The 19,013-nt window shown below is 40.9% G+C and overlaps 1 protein-coding gene and 1 long non-coding RNA gene across 9 annotated transcripts in view; one reads left to right on the top strand and one right to left on the bottom strand.

The window, feature by feature from the left end:
• Positions 1 to 816: 816 nt before the first annotated feature.
• Positions 817 to 19,013, bottom strand: part of CCDC141 (coiled-coil domain containing 141) — a 218,145-nt gene continuing 199,948 nt past the window's right edge. The window contains exons 20-24 of one of the 2 annotated variants that reach the window (XM_089690384.1): positions 18,671 to 18,854; positions 16,879 to 16,991; positions 15,043 to 15,121; positions 14,241 to 14,436; positions 817 to 10,120 (exon numbers count right to left, since the gene is read on the bottom strand). In XM_089690384.1, the coding sequence (XP_089546510.1) occupies positions 9,862 to 10,120; positions 14,241 to 14,436; positions 15,043 to 15,121; positions 16,879 to 16,991; positions 18,671 to 18,854 (831 nt within the window). In that variant the 3' untranslated portion in view covers positions 817 to 9,861. Of the gene's footprint in view, positions 10,121 to 14,240; positions 15,122 to 16,878; positions 16,992 to 18,670; positions 18,855 to 19,013 lie in introns of both variants that reach the window. The other variant, XM_089690383.1, reaches the window with a different exon arrangement.
• Positions 11,302 to 19,013, top strand: part of LOC149451568 (uncharacterized) — a 292,180-nt gene continuing 284,468 nt past the window's right edge. For 5 of the 7 annotated variants that reach the window (XR_016315014.1, XR_016315009.1, XR_016315013.1 and 2 more), the window contains exon 1: positions 16,218 to 16,399. This is a non-coding gene — a long non-coding RNA (uncharacterized LOC149451568). Of the gene's footprint in view, positions 11,540 to 16,217; positions 16,400 to 19,013 lie in introns of those variants that run through there. The other 2 variants (XR_016315012.1, XR_016315007.1) reach the window with 1 other exon arrangement.

Genomic DNA, 19,013 nt, shown 5'->3' with positions numbered 1-19,013 from the left:
TTTTGGATAAGGAAGCCAACAGAGGGATATAAACAATGCCTCAGCCTTTGGAGTAAGATCTAGGTAAGTACAGCAATTTTTTTTGACGGGAAGGAGGGCCAAAAGGGTAAAGAAACTTTGAGTGTGGACTTACACATGTGTGGTGCGAACTGAAGCTCTGTTTTCACAGCTAATTGACAAAGTAGTTGTTCAGCAGTTCAGGTCAGGTTTAGATCAGGAGAGAAAACAAGCCTGAAATCACGTTCACTGTCAGGGCTGGGCTCCTGCTACTTAATGAGCAGCTCTTTTCTTTCAATGCTCAGAAGCTGCTCAACTAATGGTTAATTACTAGCTACTCATTGTCTCCACAGTGACTTGCCTGCTGTTTTTGGTATTTTAGCAGCTTAGCTCATTTCCTCCTTGCCCTTGATCTCGATCTGGCTGACTTCTCTTCCAGTTCCTGTTTCTGATTTTTGGCTCCTGACTATGCTCACTTCTGGTTTCCTGACCCTGGCTCGCCTGATTACCCGCACTGCCATCCAAACCCTGGCTTCTGTTTTGACTATGTTCCTGATCTATGTTATATTTGCTATTTCATTAAAGGTGTGATTTTAACTGCACTTTCTGTTTCCGCCTAGTTTATGGTTCCTGACATTCACAAACATGTGCTGCATTGGTTTTCAGCTTTTTACTTCCTTTTTTTAAAGCAGACTTGGTTTAGATCATTAGAAGGAATGTGTCAGTTCTCCCCATTTCAAGTTTAGATATTTTTTTCTTTATTTTAACAGTATCTGTTTGTGATCTGCTGGGTTTAATTAATAAATTAAGAAGTCAATGTGCAAATGAGCAATTTTTTCTTTACTGTCCAATACATTTAGGCACAGATACAAACACAGCACCACACATATCAAAACAGTTTTCTATGAGATATTAAACAGCTTTTTTACACTTTCTCTTAATTACCAAATGGTTTTCTTGTGTAATTACCTATAGAGAACAAGGCATCCATAGACATGATTATAAAGAATTGTTCCTGAAATAGTCTTACTTTTACCAGCTGACCAAGTGTAACATAAAACCTATTTCTATGAATCCTAGATTTATTTCTAGTCTATTGGCCATATGTATTTTTAAACCTTAAGAGTCAGTGCATGCAAAAGTGATATTTAAGTTGTGGGTGGAGTCTGTTGGGATGAGTCAGGTCTGCAGGCTTATATAGTCCAAAAGCATGATCTCTCTATCACAATTCTTGCTGTTCTCACAGTTCTTGCTGTTTCTGGCCAATCTTCTTGTTCCAATATCTCCCGTTCCATTCTCCATGGTAAAAATAAACATTATGTACAATATATAGTTGATGAGCTGTTGGGATATCTGCAATCTGTAAGCCTTCCTTCCCTTACTACTGAGGACAGAGACTACCTGGATTTCCGCTGATGAGCTGGAGCATACTTTGAGCCAGGTCGCTAAACATAAAACAGCTGGCTTAGATGGCCTGCTTATTGAATGGTATTTAGCCCACAAAGAATTTGCCCTTCCTCGATTGCTTTCTATTTATAAGCACATTTTAGGGGAGCAAACTCTCCTACCGTGAGTCCTACCGCCCTATATCGTTAATTAACACAGATCTTAAGATCCTATCCAAAATATTTGCCACCAGATTGAACTCGGTAGTTTCCCGACTGATTAAAGCTGATCAAACTGGTTTTATTCCGGGCAGGTCTACTCATATTAATTTACGGAGGCTGTTCACTAACTTTCAGGTTCTCAATAGCTCATAATCTCCTTGAGTGCTTGTGGCCCTGGACACCCATAATGCTTTTGACTCCATTGAATGGCCATATCTCTTTCAGGTGCTATAGAAATTCAGGTTTGGTGACACTTTCATTTCCTGGATAAACATTTTATACACACTCCCCCAAGCAGCTATAAGGGTTAATGGCTGTATATCTGCTTCCTTTTCCATCCTGAGAGGCACTAGACAGGGGTGTCCATTGTTGCCCTTTTTGTTTCCGCTCGCAATTGAACCCCTGGTGGAACTTCTTAGAGTTTCCCCTCTTATTAAAGGGATTCAAAATGGCTCTCTGGAGGAAAGGGTATCATTATATGCAGACGATATGTTACTGTATATTTCAGACCCACTGCACAGTGTTACTGCTGCTCCAGCAGTTTGGGAGCTGCTCTGGGTTCAAGGTCAATTGGACAAAATTTTGTATATTTCCTATTAATAAAGACCCACCTCTCCAGTTGCCCCAGTCTTGCCTGTTACAAATTGCCCACCAATTCAGATATTTTTTGTTGACATCCAGCTTCCATTAGCAAAGTATTTTGATAACAGTGTCCTCCCCTGCATCTCTTCCTTTCACACCAACTAATCATTGAATTAAGCTACCTCTCACCCTGTTGGAGCGTGTTAACCTATTCAAAATGGTCTTCCTGCCAAAATGTCTTTATATTCTTGCTAATCCCCTGGTATTTATGTTTCCAAACACCAATTCCAGGAAATTGACTCACTACCTTCCTTTGGCACCCTAATGTACCCAAACTTCCTTTGGAGACTTTGCAGCTTCCTGTCTCCAGAGGTCTGGCATTGCCTAATTTGCATCTTTATTATGATGCCACCCAATTAGTTTATGTCCTTGGTGGCCTTTCCCCCAACAGAGCAATGCAGCCTTTCCCCCAACTACTAACATTGTGCCCTTCTTTTTCCTTTAGTAACTTTTTATGGTGCTGGGTGCCTGGGTGGAAACACTCAGTGTAATAACATATATGTGTGGAGTATTCTTATGTCTAATTGCTCACTCTGGGTTTTTGTTTCTTTTTTGTTACTTAACTACTTGCCAACTGCCAGCAGTACTTTTACTGTGGATGGGCAGCAGCTACAGGCAAAACGATGTGCCGTTGCTCTGCCTGTACTAACACGAGGGGGTGCAGCACGCCCCCCTCCCCCACGTGTCTGCTGTGCCTAACGGACACAGCAGAATGAAGATCCCATTGAATGGAACCCCGCTGAACATGGTGGGCTGTGATCGTCCCACAGCTCTCACATGGGCCAATCAGGGCACCCTGTACCAGCTGGTGCCAATTACAGATCACTGTATTTTGAACTGTCATGAACTTATCTCATTCATGACAAAAAAAATAAAAATCCCTCATCACCCCCCCCCCCAATTGCAATACTCTGATGAAAGTTTTTTCTTTAAATAGTAAAAAAAAACATTTTTTTAGGATTTTTTTTTCAAACTACTTTCCAGCTGCTGACTTGCAATGTGTGGGCAAGCGACGGCTCTGGGTATGGGCAAAGCGGCATACCATTATGTCGCTTTCTATTTCCAGGTATGCATGTGCATGCGTGCATCCTCTGCTGCCCCCCTTTGGTCCAGGGAGAAAAAAGAGAACACCCACAATGAGTAAAAGCACTACATTATACACACACATTAGATTAGCACATATATCCTTTGATCACCACTTTTAACCCTTTGAGCACAACGTCACCCAGTCAGTGCCATTAGTACAGTGCCACTCTATAGAATTTTTCATTGAACACTGTATTACTGCCACTAGCGACATCAGATAGTACCAGGGTCTGTAAGCTCCTCTCCCAGCCTGAGTCAGCTAGCGTTAGACTGCCTGCACACTATCGCAGTCACGCTATAGGTCGCTGATCACCCCCATTACTAGTATAGTGTTTGTATGGATCAATATATTGATCACAAACAGAACTATACTAATGCCTTCTTTGTATAGTGTCTCCAAAAATGCAGTGTTAGCAGGATCAGCCCCGTTCACTGCCAACACTAGCGTTGAGCCCCTCCGCTGTTTTTCACGAAAGGTTTGTATCAATTGATTGTGGGCCAAAGAAATGTATATGCACAACAATACATCGCTGCCCACCCGAATTCAGCTCTTGCTAAACAATTTGCATGGAAACCTAACACAGTTTCTGAATTTAAAACATTTTTGGGCCTAACTCTCAACATGAGCATTACAGAAAAGAATGAATTCTGGTCATATTGGTCCACAGACCCGATTCATCATGTGCCCATGTTCTCTGCTGTTACATATATGCCCAACAAGGACCAGCAACTTACTGATACACCACTGGAATTTGAGTGGTTATACCAGAATGATGCCTGCAGCTACAGGCATAATCCTGGAATCGTTTCTTTCAGCTGGCGGTCAGCTTTCGTATAAAAGCAATCCTAGTGGTTAGTTAGCTGCTGGATCATTTTTACAAGCAGCGGAAAGGAACATCCGCCCTTTCACCCCTTCCTCCCCCCGCCGCCATCCATGGCTTTCTTGGGCTTTTTTTACCAAAGACATGTAACAGAAGACATTTTGGCCTAAATTTATGACTAACTTTGAGTTTATTGGTTATTTTTTATAACCAAAAGTAGAACATATCGGGGAGGTGGCAGTTTCCAAATGTTTGGTCTATTTTCATTTATATCACAATAAAAACCCAGTGGTGATAAAATACCACCAGAAGAAAACTCTGTTTGTATGAGAAAAGGACATAAATTTCATTCAGGTACGGCGTTGCATGACCACGCAATTACCAGTTGAAACAAAGCAGCGCTGAATAGCAAAAAAAGGCCTGGTCCATGGGGAGTTGGGTTGGGGGTAAATCTTCCGGAGCTGATGTGGTTAATGTAAGTTTTTTCTTCTTGTTTGTTTTTTCTAATTGTGAATATACATGGATGTACCCATTTGTTGATGCGGTATCTGTGGAATTTACAGGCTTTGATACTCCACAGCTGTAGCAATTCCCTTTGTATATACTATTTGCTGCATAGTATTTTGCCACTGTTTTGCCACTGTATTGGCTTGACAAGTATAATTTGTATGTGCAATTTGTTTTCAATAAACTAAGTTTAAAAAAAAAAAAAACAGTATGAGAGATCCAGTGGGGAGAAAAGTACCCTTCATAATGGCCCTTAGTAAACATGCAAAATGAGAAACTCAAGTGAATAAATTCCTCCAAAAGAGTGGTCAAGAAATATAAGAAAAAATCAAGTGGTTTAACTCTCCAACATCTCCCAAAAACCGTATGCCTTTTTGGTGAAGCCATTTTTTTTTTCTTTGGCTAGGGTTGGTAAAAGTCAGATTGCTGCAGACAGATAGAAAAAATGTCAGAGGATTTAATCTTTCCTTACTTTACTAAAAATGTGTTTTTGTTTGTGTTCTCATTGTAGGAAGTAAGGAGAAGTATACTCAGATGGCAGTAAAAGCATGACAATAAAAGCATAAACCTTTCCAAAAAGCAATATGAGTTGGCTGGTGTTGGGATTTGATATTTACCCACAAGCAGCCTTAGAAATGTGAGGTGTGTGGGTTGTGTATCAAAATTGTATTTATTTAGTGTTATATTAAGCAGTTAAGGATTATCATCACTATTGGGTTTTTACTTCCATCTGGGGCTCTGTTAAAGAGATTTCCCCCCTTAATCACTCATCAAGTTGATTTACTAAAGGCAAATAGGTTGTTCATTCTACAAGTGAATTTGCCCCAGAAATTAGTGAAGGAGGTGAAGTTCTGCCAACTTCCATCATCCAATCAAATGCAAGCAAAAGTTGCTTTTCTTTTTATTTTCCTTGCATGTGATTGGGTATTCTTTGAAAAGTGAAACTTTACCACAGTCACTTAGCTCTGGGGTAAATTTCCTTGCAAAGTGCAACTTCTTTTGCAAAGTTAATCAAACCCACTGTCCTGCTGACAAATGTATCACCAAGGAAAATAGAAAAAATCTCCAACAGCAACACAGACAGAAACAAAAATGTAACTTTTTTCTTGCTCATTAAGGGATACGGGACTTCAATATTTTGGGATGTTTGGTTATACTGCTCAGGGGTGTGAAATTGGGGATCCAATCTACTTGTCCCTCATGACAATCTACTTGTCCTGATAAAAAAAAATTGCCAAGATAGAAGGGTTAATGTTTTTATTAGGCAGAGGTGCTTTTAAAAACGAAAGGGACTTTATGGCAACTTAAACTGATGGAAAATTTCACAGAATCCCCAAACATATATTAAAGCAGAGGCCCTAGAGAAAAAATTGGTGGGTTTTGCATTTTCTTTTTTTTTGCACAGCATTTTTTCAAATGGAATTTAAAAAAAAATATATACTCTTATGAATTTTAATGCAAAAAAACACAATGCTAAACTAAATTTACTATCCATAGGCTACTTTTTTACAGCCTTTACAGATTACCACCTTAGATTTACAGAGGAGGTCTGGTGCTAGAATTACTGCCCATGATTTGACGTTCTCAGTGATAAATCGCATGGGTGGGCAGATTGCTGTTTGATCATGTGCAGGCCTGATGTGTCTGTACACCTTTGCGAGAAAGGACAGGGTTGCTTTAAAAAATGTTTTTAACTTTATTATTTTAACACTGTCGCTTTAATTTTTTTTCTTTTTTGATCACTTTTATTGCTGTCACAAAGAATTTAAACATCTCTTGTGACAGCAATAGGCAGTGACAGGTGCTCTTTATCGAGCGTTCTGATAAGACCCCAGATCCCTCCTCTGCCCTTAAATCATTTTGATCAAAAGCTTTCCATTTTTAAAAATGGTGCCATTTACATAGGAAAAACCGTAAGTTATGTATGCTCATCACGTCATGTTTTCTATAGCATAGAGGTGAACAGAGCAATTCCAGTCTTTGTCTGCCTTTATTATCAGTTGGCGGAAGTGTCAGATGGTTGATCGGGTGTCCTGGTGTGATGAGACAGCCCACAGAAGGGGAGATGTCCCATCCTGCTGCTTGCAAAAGTGATCCAGTGGTTAGTTAGCAACTCTGATATCTTTTACAAGAGAGCCAACTGTCGGCTCTAAACCCTGCTGCTTGCCCACAGCAGGGCTAAATGTAAAGAAAAACCTCTTGCCCGGCACCCAGAACTGCATGTCCCAGGTATCGGGCTATAGGAATTGCACATCCTTGCTACTGTTTTCATAAGGAATTGGACACTAGCAAACAAAAAAGCCATTGGCCAACCAGGTATAAAACCTCCCACTTGCATCATGATTACGTTTCTTGCTGTCCTAGAGGGGATGGACAACTTTTCTCTCTTGAGAAAGGTTTAACCATTTTTCAAGCCATTTTCTCTTTTTATCTAGGATTGCTTTTTCCTTCAATCAAGACTTCATCTACATGCTGTTGAGCTGGGGTTTTTATCCAGATCGGTATATATTGACAGCAATAGGCCGTACCTGGACCAGTTTGTATTGAAGACTGCAGGGCCTGCCTGGAATGTGTCCTTTGGGCACTGGGCTTTGCTTGTGGTGCTTTCCAGACTGTACCTTGTTAGTTAGCTGCAGCACACTTTCCAGGTCCAGGGTCATAGTACAGCCTCTGGTGTGACCCAGTCTCTGAAGACTTTCTATAAGTACACTGTGAGAACTGAGTTTTGAGATCTGCTACCTTTTTGTCGGGCATCAGCATCCTCTTTTTTCTATTGGTTTCCACAGAAAGGGTTAATACATTGAACAATTAAGTGTTGGATCACTAACTGGCGGGTCAATTGCACACTGCACACCTTTTCAGTGTTTCAGTATTTGCAAGAGACACAAGGTTTCTACATCAGTTAGTCCCTGCTGCCACCAACCATAACATGGTCACCTTTGGCCATTTGAACCTCTCCTGCTTTTGGCAGCTGGCTTACAATTACGCTTGGTTTTATCAGGTGTACTTAATTGTGTCTCTTAAAACGGAGTGCCGTTTTTGTGTTTATTAAAAGTCAGCAGCTACAAAAACTGTAGCTGCTGACTTTTTCTAAACACACACTTACCTGCCCCGGAGTCCATCGATGTTCTCACCTGTGCTGTCCCTTCTCCCCTTCTCTCATCCACGGCTCCGGCATCTCAACTGTGGGCACCAGGCTGTGACTTCTTTCGGCTTCACAGCCTGGTGCCCACTGAGCTGCGCCTCCTAATTGGTCCAGCAGTCTTCTGGGACCTGTGAAAGTTCCCAGGAGACTGCAGGAGGGAAGAGGGAGGGAGGAGGGGGCTGAACTTCCGTCTCACTTCACCGCAGCGAACTGAGCCAGAATTGGGAGCGGGTACCTGTCAAAAAAAGGTATCCGCTCCTTATTCCTCCCCCCAAAGGTGCCAAATATGCCAGTGCAGTGGAGCTTCCATTTTTTAGTGGAACTCCACTTTAAGTAGCACAACATGTTGGATACCAAGCTTACTCGAAGCAGTCAGTACTCTCCAGATCATGATCCACTAACAGGTCCCAGGGAAGCCTACAGTGTCCCTTCTCAGGGACCTGACAGACAACCTGGAGCATTGCCTTCTGCTTGAGAAAACACTAATAAGGTGCTTTTTTTGTTGCCATCACCTCTGTGAGGCGTGTATCTGAGATGGAAGCCTTGTCCAATAAAGAACCATATTTAAACAAGGACAAAGTAGTGTTGAGGCCTAGAGCTTTCCTCCTTCCTAAAGTATTTTCAACCTTTCCCTTAACTAGGACATCACTGCTGAAAGTAATTCATGCTGTGGGGTTTGCCTTTCAGCTACTGCTTCCATTAGAAAGACCAACTCACTCTTTGTCAATCTTGATGGTCCCTTTAATGAGGAACCAGCTTCTCACTCCACCATTTCTTGAAGGCTTGGACAGTCAAGTGTTTAAGCTTATGGCATTTATGACAATTTTCCAACTTTTTCTGTCAAAGTGCACTCTACTATATGTGTGAATGCTTCCTGAGCACTTTGACATCAGGCAATGGTTTCCCAGGTTTGCAAGGCTGCTACCTGGTCTTCATTTGATGCATTCTTTAAGTTTTACCAGGCCTCATCTGATGCCAGTTTAACCCACATTGTGAGGGTTTGTTTGTTTAATCTAGGGGGACAGTAAAAAGCACTTTTACTTACCCAATCCTCCACTTCCCTAGTGGATGGTGATCCCCCATGCTCTAGTGGTGGACTGTGCCTTGGCGTCATCATGTCCAATGCAGGGCTATGGACCCTTCATTGGTCTTGATGATGTCAGGACCTTAGAATGCTGGAGCATGGGGAGAAGAGGGTGTGAGGACCAGTCTAGCAGTGTAGGATTGGGTAAATAAATCTACACTAACAAGTTCCCTAGACCCAAACAAACAATCAAGAATGGGCAGCGCTCACACTGAAAGGGATAATTTTCAAGTCTCCTAGAATTGGGCTTTAAGTTCCTGGGAAACTCAAGAGATACTTGATATTTCAGGGTTTTCTCCCAGAAGCTTGTCAAATCTGAACTTACAACCAGTCAGAACTACAGACAAGGTTCCCTAAATATCTGAATTTCTTCCCAGTCTCAGCTACAATGCTTCCACAAGCATCACTCCCTGCTAAAGTTGTAATTCCCCTAAGTATTGTAGCAAGGCACTCCTCCTGTAACTGCCTGGTCTTTTTTTTTTTCAAGCAGGAGATATGATACAGGGCATTCACAGTACACCAAGGTCACTGGTCTCCCTATAGGTCAGACACAGATCTGAGCAAAGTCTTTTGGGAAATAGGAGGAATACTGCAAATCTGTGGGATTATTTTGTTAAACTGTTTATATGAAAAAATACACCATTTACTCAAATTTATCGTGTCCCTTAAGCAAATTACCAAACCCACTTTTAGCAGCTATGTGTGCCCCTACCGTATCACCCAGGTAAACCTTTTGAGTTGACATCTCTGTGTCAGATGAAACCATTGTCACTATGACAGAAAGTGAGGAGGTATCAAAAACAAAGCCCTGGATAACAGTAAAAGTTCCAATTTTACAAATTATGTCTAAAAACTACAAAAAAGTAAAGCTTTGGTTGGGCTTAAACATTAAGTTTTCCAGCTCAAAATTAACATCCTTAATCATAACTGGATATTACCAGGAAAAGTATTTGACCCATCTGATAAGTTTTGCTATGAAAATTCCCAGTACATTACTAAGACACAGATATATATAATAAACAAGGTTATCCAGCTGACTTCCAGAATTGGTTGGGTTATGCTTTTGATTTTTGCTTCACCAGCAGAATTGAGGGAAGCTTTATAGGTAGAGGTGTGAGCAATATACTGATCAGAATCCTTACAGAGCTCTTGAATGATGAAAGTGCGACTGGTTTGCTTTCCCTTGTTGATTTCATGATCATTTTTGGAGTATTTCATTTTCCTTCTGTACCTGAAGCAGAGAGTTAGTATTTGGGTCAGGTTCAAACTGTAAAATTCTAGCATGTTAAGAGATGTTCAGAGGTAATCTTAAATCAGAAATGCTGATTCATAATAATATTTTTTAGATCACCACAGCATCTAATTGATCTTTATATGTTAGTATGTGTTCTTAAGTCTTTCCTGGAGCCCTTGCGTTTTAGAAAACTACTGTAGACATAATGTATAAAAGTAAAGTCCTACAACCAATTACTAAATTCCAGCCCTTATCCAAGTGCTAGTTAGGAAATAAAAGAAAACACTGCATAGCTTTTCTACACTTATAAATAAGTCTGTATTAACGTTTTAAAGTTTGCAACATATGCCCATTTCCCATGCTCTATCCCTTTAAGAACACTTCAAGTACTAAATAATTACCTGATGATCCTTATAGTGTCTTAACTTCTTGTTGTGGGCTCGCAATGCTGTCTGTAATTAACTAAGCATTGGTAGCTCCGTACTGAGACCTCCTATGCTCGTCTACAGATCGCCTTCTTTTTCAGTCCCTCTCCCCATGAATACCTTGAATTTTTCCCAGCAAAACAGCTGTTGCTTTGCCTTCAAAGATTATGCCTATGCAGAAGGGAAAGGGCTCTTGTGAGTTTTAGTTCAGGGGAGAGCATGTCTAAATCAATAGGTAATGGCCCAGGGCTTTCTGCTGTTTCCTCCTCCCAGTAGCTAGTTTGGCAAGCCTGGTGATGATGTCACAGGCTGTAATAAAACCTGTTTTTACAAATTGCAGAACAAAATGTAGGGACAGTTATCTTCCAATTAGCCCCCCATCACTTCTGAGCAGTGGAAGGTTTTTTTTGTTTTTTTTTTAACTGATAGGATGTTAAAGGTTAACATAAGCAAAGTGCAGCGCTACAGGACAATTTGAGAAGTTCGATCTCCAAAAAGTTCGATCAAAGAATTGATCTAAACACACACATAAATGTTCATAGGATCAAGCAAATGATAAATGAACACAGCTAAAATCGGATCCGGGAAATGGCAGGAATGCGCACTCTCCGACCGCACATAGGAAATGCGCGTTTTATTATGTATCCAATCAAACGAGTACCGATATCCCACAGGGAGAGATGTCCTCAAACGATCTGCTCGGCTAATATGGTCTCCTTAGTTTGGAATGGATCACTCACGGCACACGTCCCTTCCAGGTGCAGGTATCCCTCCTCTGGGTGATATGTAGCTGTGTCTGCCGACCCCTCAGTGGGGGGTAAAAAATGGAAAAGTACCCATAGTGTAGTATATCCAATATTTATTGATAAAGAAAGGGTTAAAAGGAGACCATATTAGCCGAGCAGATCGTTTGAGGACATCTCTCCCTGTGGGATATCGGTACTCGTTTGATTGGATACATAATAAAACGCGCATTTCCTATGTGCGGTCGGTGAGTGCGCATTCCTGCCATTTCCCGGATCCGATTTTAGCTGTGTTCATTTATCATTTGCTTGATCCTATGAACATTTATGTGTGTGTTTAGATCAATTCTTTGATCGAACTTTTTGGAGATCGAACTTCTCAAATTGTCCTGTAGCGCTGCACTTTGCTTATTTTATTTATATCAAAGGTGGTTGTGATCATCTTTAGTGCTAATAGCTGCTCACTTGAATTTCTATTAGTAGCGCTCACTTTTTCTGTATACTAGATGTTAAAGGTTAAGTTATCCATATGTATTAATCATTGCACAATTTGCATGGCCAGAAATTATTTGAATTTTTTTGCCAAGGTTAAATGATCAAATTATGCTGAATAGGTTTACAAAGACTCTACCTTCATATATGGGATTTGGGAAATCAAACAAAACCTTTGGTTGGCTAGATCTAGGCTGCACCTCTGACTAGTCTCTATTGAATATACACCTATTTGTTCCAGGTCAGTGATACACAAGTAGTGAAGCAAAGATAAGGAATATGCATCTTTAAAAACAAGTTAGCAAAGGCAACTTCAGTTGGTTTAGCAAATGCTAACACAATTGGTTGCTGTGAAACACACTCTGCTTCCAATTTTTTTTAAATTGATTGGTTGATTATAACGTGAGTCTGCCCAGGGAATGCTGGCTGAGTAAAAAAATCTTCTAGCCTTCTTGCTAGAACTCGTGGGCACTTTGGATGACCCCCTCCATGAAGTTCCTGATTCTGGCTATTTCATCAGATATATCAACTTTCATTGGCTTTAGGTTAAGTGCATCATGCTCTTCATGCAAGTGTCATTTTTATTCCTGTAAAAATTAAATATAGTGCAAGACCAGTACTTGGCCTAAATGTTTGTCTAGTTTTTTGCAGTATAGGTGCACAACAGTGCCAAGAATGCCCAACAGTGCCCAAAGGAGTCTAGCTATTGGACCCCTCCCAAGGACTTAACCAAAATGGACAGATTTTTTCTTCGCAATACAATTTCAACTAGAAATTCTTTCTTTTCTTAAATTTGGACAATGATGAAAGGTTTCAGTTACTATATGCATCTCCACTGGGGAGATTTCCCTTTATTTCCTGTCTTAAAGATAAGAAAGGAAGTGGAAGGAAATTTCTGTAAAGTACAGAGAAATCCCATAGCCTTGCAGATGTTCATAACCATATCTGTTTATATTTGCAAGAAACAAAAATATAACACATAGCTGATTAAATAACAACCTTTATTAAAAATCTGTGTATCACATGTCAATATCTTTTGTAAGAGCTCTGACATGAACCATTGGCTAGTATAATAAATTATTCATCACCCCAGCAAAGCTATGTGAAAACATGTTTTTCAAAATCTGATTTCTAAAAATGTGACCATTTGTCCTGTTTGACACTACATATGTAATATTGCAAAAGATAAATGGGATCAATTCACTAATCTGTTGGTGTCTTTTTTTCTGTAAATGCTCGTACAACATGATATCTGTCTCACAAAAAATGTTCAGTTTACTGTCATAAATGGTGCCTCTTTTTTTTTACAAGAAGTAGCTATTCAGTTACTACAAACCTAATTTCTTTTTATTTTAAGGGAAAAATGTCAGTGTCTCTTTAGACACAGTTTATAGAACTATAGTTCCCACCAGAGAGTGGTTGGTGGTAGTTTAATGAGCTGAGTCTTTGCAGTAATGTTAGTGCATTGACTTTTACATGCAAAGTACCCCAAAATCTGATCTGTGTGATAACTCCTTTAGTGAGCTGCAAAAATAGATAGTAAAAATGCACAAATAGCTTAGGAGAATGAAAACACCTAATGCCTTATTCTTTTGTGAACTGACTGCACAGTGGTCTAGGAGGTTATCTTCAAGTCTAAACTATGGATTAAATGTAATTGTGGAATGTAGTGTGACATAAAATAATAAAACAAATAAATGGGAAGTGCACACATTTGGAATAAAAGGAAGGATTTCTTTTAACCTAAATGAACCAATGGCTAGACTAAACAATAGATACAACATGTGAACATAAATGCATGCACTCTATAGGGCCAAGGATACATTGCTCATTTACTCTTCTGTTCATCCAGAAGGCTACTTAGCCCTACAAATTGCAAATAAGAACTTTCTTAGAGCATGAATTTTCATGATCTTGGCCCCTGCCACCCTCCACATGAAATTGCCTGGAGTTGGCAAAATGGTGTTCGGTACAAACTCAGGAGGTTAGGAGTATGCTTATTCCATTAAAGTGGCTTCTATACAATTACATTGGCGTGGCTGCAAGGTCATTGTGTATTGAGCAGTATGTTCTGGCACCATATGATACCTTTTTTCATGAACACATCATCTCTGTTTATTTAGTCTTGCTTTAAAAAGATTTTCAACTTTCCACATGATCCCCTCCATTGCTAACTGGATAAGATCTACCTCCTCAGACCCACCAAGGTGTGATCCATGTATAAAAAAAATGTAACCTACTGATTCTTTTGTTGTTGGGTGTCAAGTCATAAAATGTGGCACATACTAGAAAAAGTCCATGGTGGCATAGTCACAGAAACCCGTCTGTCCATTGGAAGATCCCTGAAGGCTAGTTTCAGGAAAGTTATGGCAACACACAAAACACATAAACACTGTAATCAAAGGAGCGCTCCAAAAATTCTTACACTATATTTTTTCTTGATTATAGGCTACCCACCAGGTTAGAGTAGGCTCTGGATATCCGGTAACTTCAACTTCCAGAGTCACTGGAGAGCCTTCCTTAACAGTGACATTAGACAGGTGCTTGCTGAACCCAGGGCTCTGACCTGCTGGGCTAACATTGCTGTGCTTTTCTGAAACACTTTTAGTCGCCTCTTGGGTAACTGTATGCCTCTGGCAGGTCTTGGCAGTGTCTGATTGAAACATGAGACCAGAGAATTCATCTGGGGTAACATGCAGCCTATCTTTAGCTCTAGCAGTATTATCAGAAGCATGCAATTGTTCTGTTTTTTCCGTGCTCTCATAAACAGAACGGCGCTGCAAATGAGTTTCATGCACTTCGTTCATCAGGTGGTAGCTGGGTTTTGCTTTGGCAGGTGAGGTACTTAGGGAATAGCATGTTTCATTGACTACTGTCGAGTGGTGGGAAAAAGGAGATTCTGTTTTGTATCCAACAGTGGGAGAACAGAACCTCTCAACATAATTGGAAGTCTTTTCTCTCCTGTGACTCGACAAGTCAGTGTAAGCGACAGGTGTTAGCCTTTCTGAGCCATCCACCAGCCTCTTGCCGCTGGCATTTATTTGCATTTGCAAGCTGTACGAGCTGACATGCATGTTATGGGAGCTGTAACAATTCTGCTCGTCCTGCTCTGTCTCAGACTGGGGCAGGTTGGATTCGGGAGTTTCAGCAAGCGGAGGCAAGGAGATGTCGTCAGGGGATATACACTCATATTCATCACCAGATACAGCTTCTTCTGCTAGCAAGTCAGGCTGTAATTCTGCATTTACAAGTATACTACCATCTTTGGCAGACAAAAGAGGATCTGTAGTTTCCGCATGTTCTTCGCTTATGGAATTTTCTGGAACTTTCTGTGGTTCCTTTGAGGAAAAAAGAGAGGAATTATTGTCATAAAATTTAACCAAGCCTGGGCATAGATGGGCAGTTATCTTCCAGAGAATCATAAACCCAAAGACATCTGCCTACTCTCTGCCCTGCATGCCCCAGAGCATTTTGTATAATTTCCTTGACAAGAGGAAGTGGAAAAAAGAAAAGCTCTTTAAGCGATAACTATTTGTCCAGCATTAAACTCTTTGTTTTCAACACACTAGAGTGCCCCAAATAGTCCAGTTCTCACCTGAGCAATGTATTTGGCCCATGGATTGAGGCCAGGATTGGACTATTTTTGGGCACTGTAAATTAGCATATACTCTGTTTTCAATATTTTATAGCAGTTTTATGTTATTTTTAAAAATGCCATGCTAGATGGCTTACCTATCTGTCTCTTGTATCTTTTAAAATCAAAAGTTATTATTAGTTATGGTCCCTGTTAATTACCTGACTAAACGGACATCAACATCCTAATCTAAGCCATAGACATAAAGTGGTAGTAAACCATAAATTGAAAATAAAAATATAAATCCCCTGCAAGGTAATGTCATAATGTGCTAGTATGCATCACATACTAGCACATTATGAAAGACTTACCTTAAAACGAAGCCCTCCAGCCGCGCACTGTCAGCACTGACAGGGGTTCCATCTTCACCTGGTCTTCCTTCATGAGCTCCGGCCATCTGACTGCCCGCGCCGCGATGACGTCACTCCAGCGAATGCGCACAGGAGTCCCTGGCCACGGCACAGTGCTCTGAAGGAACGGCACGTATATGCCATTCCTTCAAAGTGCATGTGCAAATATCTCCTAAACGGTGCACATTTAGGAGATGTTCATTTTATATACAGGTACTGTAAGCTTTATTATAAGCTTACCTGTTGCTAAAAGATACAAAAGTGGATTTACTTCCACTTTAAAGTGGAACTTCATCCAAAAGGGTAAGTTCCACTTTAAGTCCTCCTCCCCCTCCTCTACCATATTTGGGATATCATTTTTTGTGTGGGGAGTGGGTACCTAGATTTGACAGGTCCCACTTCCGCTCAGATCGCCCTCTTTGCCTGCAGCTTTCTGGGACAAGTCACAGGTCCCAGAAGGCTGCAGGATCATTCACAAAGTGCAGCGCGGCTCAAGCATGTGCAGTAGGAAGCTGCTTGTGAAGCCGCAAGCTGTCACAGTTGGCTTCCCAGACTAAAGAAGCCAGTGCTGGGAACTCCCAAGACCAGTAAAGAATAGCTTTGGGTGAGGATGGAGTTGGATCATTGGACAGGTAAGTGTCCTTTTACAAAAAGTCAGCAGCTAAAGGATTTGTTTTTTCTCTAGAGTGAAGAACCACTTTAAAGCTCCAGGCAGGAGTAATAGACAATAATTAGTGCAAACCTGTAATAATGAATATATATTTATCTGTATTTCTTCAAATTAAACAGTGTAAGTAACTAAATTTGACTTAGTATCTACCTCATGTAGTCTACTGTACAGTCTGTGCAGCAGAACTAATGGAGGGAGGGAAAAGCAGCAGAAGAACCCATTCAGGTGTTTTGCAATTCCAGACCTGAGCTCATCAGTGTGCTACTTCTCCTTCAATGCCCAGTGGAGATAAGACTTCTAAGTCAAACTGAACCTACAGCAGAGAAAGTTCAGGTCCCCTCTCCTGCCAGCATGGCTGTTCTATTTTGCACCTGCGGTTTAAAGTGATCCTGATTTGCTCCACCAAATAGTAAAACTACTAGTAAAACATCCTAAGCATACCTCCAGCTTCTCTTCTAGCTCCTTCAGGTAGATACATAAATCATTCACAGAGTTTATGGCTTCCTTGTGTTTTACTAATATCTTCTCAATATACTTCACACCGTCTTCCGCTCCTGTTAATATATACAAAACATTATTCATCTTCTTTCTCTTCCTGAAATCAAAATATTGGTACTAACCCATCCTACAGTCACCTCCCATCCCAAGCAGTGATAGGTCAATGACGGGAAAGCAGCCTATTGATGAGGCCATACCCCAGGCCTCTCATCATGTACCCATGTGTACAGTGTTTGATAACAATGTGCAATGAAGCAATAGAGAGAGTGTGTGTGTCTATACTGAAGGAGTCAGCTGTTTAGGTTGCAATGTTCTTTCCCAGTAGATGCACCAACAGACAGGCACAGTCACAGTCAAGCTTTTGTCTCAGTAATCAGTCAAGGAGTATGCTTTTGTAATGCATTATTGCAGAACTTAAATGTGGATGGGTGTAGGGTAACTGTGGGATACTCCAGCAATGTTAAAGGATAAGTTCACCTTTCGTAACATGTTACACCCATATTCAAGGTGTAACATGTTATGATCAGACTGGCCCCTGCCCCCCCGATTCCCACCTTGACAGCTAGCAAGGGTTTTAAAAAACGCGATTGTGCGTGACTCCGCCCACACGGCCACATCACTTAGTCACAGTCATCTGTGAATGAGAGTCTACAAGTCCCGACAGCCTTAGCTGTCAGCTGTGAAGTGCCGTGATAGTTAATTGATTCTTCCAGTCATTATATCCGCTTGCTCGTACATCCCGTTCGAGCAAACAGATATACTGACAGATCTGCAGGAGACCTGCATGGCATCAGCAATCTTCTGATCACTGGTGCAATGCTTTACAGGCTCCTGCAAACAAAAATAATAAATGCACATTTTTTTACCTGCAAAAAAATGTGCATTTACTATTTTTTTCTAAAAGGTGAACTTATCCTTTAAGCAATAACTTGTGGACACTAATCTTCCTCCTAAGAGTCTGAGCACAGTCCTTGCAGCAGCAAATATTGGGCTGAGCTATACTGACACACCAAACACAATGTCCCTTTAGGTAACATGGTCACTGGAATCTCTCACACTGGTCTGTACTCACTAATGCCCTTAGGTAATTGGATGCCTCCTTCCATTATCTTCCATACACCCTCTCCTGTGAATTCTTCAGACCAGATCTCCAAAAGCAAACCTGTCAGTTAGATCCCATGAATTTCAGCAGAATAGGTCCCCCTGCCAGCATAGCTGGGACCTCGGTAAGCAGCAGAACTATGGCCGGTCTGCCCAGAAGGACAGCAGCCCTCCAGTCTGGGATCTCCTCCTCTAGGATAAGAACCCCTCTGTTTAAAGCCTCTGGCAAATTATGATCCCTCCCAGTCACATACTGGGCACCACTCCCCAGGGATTGGCGAGAGCTGCATAAATATTCTGCTGCTTATTTGACCCAGTCCATTTTCTTCCAGAACCCTCCAGACAGACAGGAAGAAGCAGCCAACCCTGCAGCCACTGAAACACAAAACAGACCAAAGTAATCGAATGCTGCTCAACTGATTACAGTGAGCCAGTAACTAAATTTACTAAACCTAGCATCTAGGAGGATGCTATATATATACAGTATATGGTCCAACGTTAGATTTTTATATAGAAATAGTAGTCAGAACCTTTATAAAGATCTAGCTGAACTTGTGGGGGCACAGAAAGGTTTTTTCTTTGCCAAGTCCACAAGGCTTAAATATTTGAACCCTAGAAAGTATAAAATTCTTACCATAAATATGTTTTGCAATGTTGATCATCTGCTGTATTCTCTCTTCCTGCTGTGGTAGTGTAGGCTCCACAAACTTGTTAAACTGCTTTAAAAGTACCTCTACTGCTTCCTTGGTTTTACATTCTGCAGAGTAACGTCCCACTCGCACAACTGTTGCACAGGCTTCTTCACACCAAAACTGACTCTTTTATTAAAAAGACATGAATAATATATTTTGTTAGAGGTTATTGCTAGTTTGTTTGAATCAGAATGCACAATGAAGAGTAGTATTTTTGTTGGATGCTAGTAAGGTGAATTTCCGCCAACTTTTGTCTCTTGTGGACACTGGCAGAGAGATCAGCCC

Source organism: Staurois parvus, unplaced genomic scaffold, assembly GCF_062004578.1.
Source record: "Staurois parvus isolate SC_StPar_1 unplaced genomic scaffold, SC_StPar_1.0 ptg000530l, whole genome shotgun sequence".
Taxonomy (NCBI): domain Eukaryota; kingdom Metazoa; phylum Chordata; class Amphibia; order Anura; family Ranidae; genus Staurois; species Staurois parvus.
Note: the sequence above shows the minus strand (reverse complement) of the source record. Positions and strands in the feature narration are given on the sequence as shown.